The sequence below is a fragment of the Leptodactylus fuscus genome, chromosome 4 (genome assembly GCF_031893055.1).
Source record: "Leptodactylus fuscus isolate aLepFus1 chromosome 4, aLepFus1.hap2, whole genome shotgun sequence".
NCBI classification, from domain to species: domain Eukaryota; kingdom Metazoa; phylum Chordata; class Amphibia; order Anura; family Leptodactylidae; genus Leptodactylus; species Leptodactylus fuscus.
In genome coordinates this window covers 212,305,326-212,310,527 of record NC_134268.1, presented here as the reverse complement: position 1 = coordinate 212,310,527, position 5,202 = coordinate 212,305,326, and the positions used below count along the sequence as shown (strand labels likewise).

The window sequence follows — 5,202 nt, the reverse complement described above, 5'->3', positions numbered from 1 at the left end:
CACCAACCCTGAAGTTCCTCCAGGTCTGGTTTGGACAGGTTTTTTGGATGTTGGGGCTGCACATTGGCAGAATATCAGGGCATTAGGCACTACTTCTAGAAATGTAGGCAATTGTTGAATTGACAAAGTATTATCATTATTGCGGTCATTAGGAATAATATCCTTTTATCTTGGATTTATTTTAAAAACACTTTATTTTTTTATTTTTTAGGAACTTTTATGGTTGTGGTTTCAAAATGGCTGATTTACCGAACCTGCCTACCAGTGTAGATGAATGGACAAAAGATGATGTTAAGTTGTGGGTTACTGGAAAACTAAAACTTGACCCTGCAGTTTCAGACATTCTATACAATGAAGATGTGGATGGAAACGTCCTAAAGACATTAACTAAAAAAGACTTCATTGATATGGAAATTAAAAAAGGACCTGCCGCTGCATTATTCAATAAGATGAAAGAACTTATTTCAGGAAAAGAAAAAGCCTGCACAAACAAAGTAAGGGGGCAACAAACAGAGCAAAATAAGTGTGCTACACCCTTAGATAAAACAAAGACAAATCCAGCCAAAGCAGGAGACTCTCACGACAAAAAGCTGGGGAATCCTGAAGCAGCCGGATCTGATAAGGGTCAGAGTTGTGTAAGAGTGACGCCATACCCTTTTGATACAATCCATGAAAGCAAATCCTATACCAAATATCATCTTCTTCCATCTGAGTCTGGCACATCTAATTATATTGACCCAATTCACGAATACAAGGAATTTACCAACACATCAAATGCCACAGAAGAGGATAAAAAGATGAAATTCTGCAATGAAGTCTTTAAGTTTGCAACTGCATGCATGAATGCACGGACCAATGGCACCATCCATTTTGGAGTGCGGGACAAGCCACATGGGCAAATTATTGGTGTTGCTATAGATAACAGTGAGACTTATGTCAACTACATTGATGAAATGATGGGGAGTTACTTTGAAAACGAGCAACTAAGTTTGGCACAAAAATGCATTCGTCCTCCACGTTTTGTTAGTGTGCTGCATGAAGAGAAGATTAGTTCTGATTTAGTTGTTATAGAAGTAGATGTGGTTCCTGAGCATGCTTACTGTAAGTCCCAGGTATTTAGCACATTCCAGTATGCTTACAAAAACAAAAAGTGGAGAAAGAGTGAAGATCATTGTTATTTTCTTCGAGATGGAGGAAGTTCCAAAAAGTCCAAAGTGGCAGCCCTTCACTCTGACATGAAAGCTAGGGATAAAGGTAGAAAAAGAGCAGAAGACAAGAGAAAAGAGAAGCCAAAGTGTAACCAAGTAGATGGTTCTAAGCTCATTAGTTTACTAACAGGAAACCGAGGCTCATTGGATAATTCTTACTATAAATGGTACATTTTAGTTGCTAATAAATGCCCTGAATCCCATACGGAGCATTTAGGCTTCATTCAGGAAATAGACTGGTTTTCTATTCTTGATTTTGATCCAGAGTCAGTCACAAATGGTTTATGTAAAGTCTACAAAGAAAAGAGGAATCCAAATTTACATTTTCCTCATCAGTACCAAAAACTGGAAAATGTCACACAGGAAAATATTGAAGAACTTAAACTATATCAACAGCCCAGCTGGGTTTTCTGTAATGGTCGACTTGATCTTCAAAGTGAGGACTACAAACCACTAAAAAATATGGAGTGGTGGGAAAAGAAGGCAGCTGATGTCAGAAAACTGGTTTCTTTTTTATCCAGAAAAGACATAATGGAACCAGGAAAATTTCTTGTTGTGTTTTTATTACTTTCTACTGTTGAGGATCCTGCAGAGCCTATAAGTGAAGTGTTTTCTACCTTTGTACAAGAGCTTAATGGCATGAATGACATCTTATGTATTTGTGGAAGTGAAGAAACGTTTAAGAGATGGAAAGATTTGCAAGCAAGAATAAGAAGTGAAGAAGAGATGGAAAAGAGATGCATTTATAACCTGGGCATTGAGAATCTAAATGGGACTATTTTGAGACTGAAATCTACTACTCGGTCAGTTAGTCGCTTCTTACCATCACACGGGTGTTCCATGACTATTCTACATAGAAAAGATGAAGACCTCATGACATCTTTAGATATTCTTTGTGCAAATCAATGTCAAGATACAGAGATAGAGAATAATACCTCTAGATTTCATGAATTTTTGAAGGATCACGAAGAACATTTTTATAGAGGAGGGAAGGCAACATGGTGGAATTTCTATTTCTCATCCAGACATTACACTGGACCATTTATTAAAAGAGACATCCAGACAGAATTGAAAGAAAAGATAGAATCTTGGTCTAAATATGAGAAACAAAGAAGTGTGAAGATTATTACTCTCTTTCATCACCCTGGATGTGGAGGGACCACAACAGCAATGCATGTCCTCTGGGAACTGCGAGAGAAATTCCGCTGTGCTACTTTAAACAGAAAGACTGATAGCTTTTTAGATATTGCAAAAGATGTGGTCAGTTTGGCAGTTCATGGATCACGAAATAATGATTTTTATCCAGTCATACTTTTAGCAGATGATTATGAAGATGAGGACAGTGTATCTGTTTTACAGAATAACATACAGTCGACAATTGCAGAAAGATTTATAAGATATGAGACCCCAGTTGTGATCATATTAAACTGTGTGAGATCTCAGAAGCCTGTACAAAGTGCAAAATCCAATCCAGACAGTGTTGCTATAACCGATAAACTCTCTACACAAGAACAAAGAGCTTTTGAGACTAAATTAAAAGAAATTGAAGAGCAACATGGAAACCCAGATAACTTCTACTCATTTATGATCATGAAAAGCAATTTTGATAAGAGCTACATTGAAAACACAGTAAGAAATATCCTAAAGGGCTTAAAAACTGCAAGTAAGACAACAAGACTCATTTCCTTTCTTGCCCTTCTTAACAAATATGTAAAAGATTCAACCATTTCTGTATCTATGTGTGAGGAGTTTCTTGGTATAGCGGCAATAAAATCATCCTGGCTTCCGGAAAGCATTGAAGACACCGTGGGCTCTTACTCCACAATATTTATTCGCACAGAAGTGGAAGAATATGGAAGATATGAAGGACTGCGAATAATCCACCCACTGATCGCACGTCAATGTATAGAGGAGTTACAGAGCACATATAAGATACAGCAGAGTAGTATCATGTTGGACTTTTTGCAAACCAATGTGTTCCATGATACTGGAATTGGCAGAGACATTTTAATGCAAAATATGCAAAGTATGCTACTCACAAGACATCGGAAGGAACATGGAGATGAAACGGATACATTGTTTTCTCCTTTAATTGAGGAAATACAAAAGGAGGAAGGAAGCTCAACAGTAGAAAAGGTTCTAAAAGAAGGTGCAGAACGATTTAACCAGAACCCCTTTATAGTTCAAGCATTAGCAAGACACTTCTACATTAGAGAAAAGAACTTCAGCGATGCCTTAGATTGGGCAAACAAAGCAGTTTGCATTGCACCTACAAACTCCTTTATTTTAGATACCTTGGGTCAGATCTACAAGAGCAAGTTAAAATCTATGATGGAAGCAATAAACAAAGATAATCCCATATCACCAGAAGAATTTGATGACCTACTAAAAACTGCATATACTGCATCAAAAGCCTTCGAGGAGTGTCAGGAACAAACAGAAAAGACAGAAACTGAGAGATCTCAATATGAAAGCTCCAAGTCTAGACATTACAGTGTGTACAATACAGCAGGGTATCTGGGCCAGATTGAAGTCTGCCTATGTACAGTAGAGATTCTTCTGAATTTACCATGGTTCAAGTCAAATGACAGTCTATCTAGAAAACACTTGACACAGTACTTGTCTGGTAGGTGGGATATTTCAGTGGACAATGTCAGCAAAGGTTATGAGGGGTTCATTAATATTCTCAGTGACCATAGACCATTTCTAATGAAACTAAAAGATTGTTTGAAAAAAACGTTTGATTTCTTCCAAGATTATTTTGTGTACATGAAGCATAAGACGGTAAATAAGGAAAGCTCAGAATTTAAAATACGTGACAAAGTCTCTGAACATCGTAAAACATATAATAAACATTTCTGTGATTATGATATAACGCAGATGACCAATGAGGAAAACCAAGGAAAGAAGAGCGTTCCTTTACGTATAGAGCAATACAGGGCGTGTTTGGAAAAGTGCAATGCGGATAGGTTCTCAGGAATCTTAGAATATCTCACAGACCATGGGAAAGATGCTGGGAAGATGGAGAACATTGTTAAAGCATACACTTATATATTAGAAAACCAAACACAAGATTCAAAGATGCTTCTTAGAAACAGTCAAAATTTCATCTTGGCAAATATTGTACTACATTGCATTTCTCCAAAATCTCCTGAGATTAAACCAGTGGAAACATTGGAAAAGCATCTACAAGAGATCATGAATAATATTGGGCTTTACCACAAATACCCAGAACCCTATTTCTTAGCTTCACTACTTTTCTGGCCAAAAAACCTTCACCAACTGGATTCCAATTCTGAGCTCATAGAAAAATATGTCATCTCCATGAAGCAAGCTTTCAGTGGCAATTACAGGCATATGCTTCGTGCCAAGCAGCCCTTAGCGCAATTCTATCTGGGTAAACAGGCTGGCTTAAAAAGGCTCATTCACAAAGGAAAAATAGATCGATACTTTTCTGGATTACCAATATCTGATTTAAATTCCCTCTGGCTAAATGGAGACATCTGGAAGGAGAAAGTGATTAAAGATCTCCTCCTGCTTGTACATGGCAGAGCTGAAGATGACGTGATCTATGTGGAGTGCGGCAGTACAGTCAGTATTCCGGTTCGTCCTGTGTATCTCGGGCAGCTTAGAAGTGGCAGAAGTATTGAGCGAGTGACATTCTACTTGGGGTTTTCAATCAAAGGACCAATTGCATATAACATAGAAAGAGTATGAAAAACTTGTTGAATTATCTGTTCTGAAATTTTAGGTGTAACGTGTCTTACAAGTGCACTAGTTACACCTCTGCAGTTAACTTTTATATGTAGAAATTTGCAGCTACACAGTAGAACAAACTTCCAAGAATGTTTTAACATTTTGTAACCTTAGTGAAATTATAATTTACATTATATATTCAGAAAGAAATACTTGATTGTTTGCAATCTGTTTTCTGTGTCATTGTGACTTAAATGTCGATATCCTATAATTTTCTCTATAAGAAAACATAAAAGTG

General features: G+C 37.1%; 1 protein-coding gene across 1 annotated transcript; it reads left to right on the top strand.

The window, feature by feature from the left end:
* The first annotated feature begins 236 nt into the window (after positions 1-236).
* Positions 237-4,925, top strand: LOC142199944 (sterile alpha motif domain-containing protein 9-like). The gene has a single exon (XM_075269878.1). The coding sequence runs from the start codon at positions 237-239 to the stop codon at positions 4,923-4,925; it is 4,689 nt and encodes a 1,562-aa protein (XP_075125979.1).
* The last annotated feature ends 277 nt before the right edge of the window (positions 4,926-5,202 follow it).